At 61.5% G+C, this 1044-nt stretch overlaps 1 protein-coding gene across 3 annotated transcripts in view; it reads right to left on the bottom strand.

Annotated features, from left to right (window-relative positions):
• Nucleotides 1-1044, bottom strand: part of PRC1 (protein regulator of cytokinesis 1) — a 10789-nt gene that overhangs the window by 6162 nt on the left and 3583 nt on the right. For all 3 annotated transcript variants that reach the window (XM_015873371.2, XM_015873373.1, XM_015873372.1), the window contains exons 2-3: nucleotides 754-886; nucleotides 90-212 (exon numbers count right to left, since the gene is read on the bottom strand). In XM_015873371.2, coding sequence (XP_015728857.1) covers nucleotides 90-212; nucleotides 754-886 — 256 coding nt within the window. The remainder of the gene's footprint in view (nucleotides 1-89; nucleotides 213-753; nucleotides 887-1044) is intronic.

Raw genomic sequence — 1044 nt, 5'->3', positions numbered from 1 at the left:
GCTTCCCAGCCCCACCCCGGGCCGTTGTTCGTTGGGTGCAGCCTCGGGCTCAGCCCAGCTCCGGGGCAGGCTCCAGTTGTGGCTCTCACCTGGAAGGGCTCAGCGTGCAGCTCGGCACAGAGGCCGTCCAGCTCCTTCCTGTACACGGCCACGGTCTGCAGCATCTGCTCCCTCAGGCGCTCCTCCTCCGCCACCATCATGTCCAGCAGGTTCTGAGGCACAGCACGGCATGGAGCAAAACACGGTACAACACGGCATGGCATGGAGCAAAATACAGTACAATACAGCACGGCACAGCACAGCATGGAGCATAACACAACACAACACAGCACAGCATGGAGCACAACACAACACAGCACAGCACAGCATGCAGCACAACACAACACAACACAGCACAGCATGCAGCACAACACAACACAACACAGCACAGCACAGCATGCAGCACAGCACAACACAGCACAGCACAGCATGCAGCACAGCACAGCACAGCACAGCACAGCATGGAGCACAACACAACACAACACAGCACAGCATGCAGCATAACACAACACGGCACAGCACAGCATGCAGCACAACACAACACAGCACAGCACAACACAGCACAACACAACACAACACAGCACAGCACAGCACAGCACAACACAACACAACACAACACAGCACAGCATGGAGCACAACACAACACAGCACAGCACAGCACAGCACAACACAACACAACACGGCCCGTCCCGTCCCGCCCCGTCCCCCGCTGACCTTGATGTGTCTCTTCACAGCCCCGGTCCGCTCGAGCCGCAGTTCCTCGGGGATGCCGATCTCCTCCCATATGTCCCGCAGCGCGGACAGGGCGCGGTTCAGGCACGTCACGGCCTCGGCCGCCAGCACCTCGCTACGGGCGGAGCGGCCTCAGCGGCGCGACAGCACCGGGACCGCCAACACCGACACCGACACCGACACCCCAACGACACCGACACCCCGCCCCTGCTCCCCCCGCTCCCCGCCGCCGGCCCCGAGCCCCATCCCCGTATCACAGCCCATTATTCCCGT

This window comes from Coturnix japonica, chromosome 10 (genome assembly GCF_001577835.2).
Source record: "Coturnix japonica isolate 7356 chromosome 10, Coturnix japonica 2.1, whole genome shotgun sequence".
NCBI lineage: Eukaryota > Metazoa > Chordata > Aves > Galliformes > Phasianidae > Coturnix > Coturnix japonica.
Note: the sequence above shows the minus strand (reverse complement) of the source record. Positions and strands in the feature narration are given on the sequence as shown.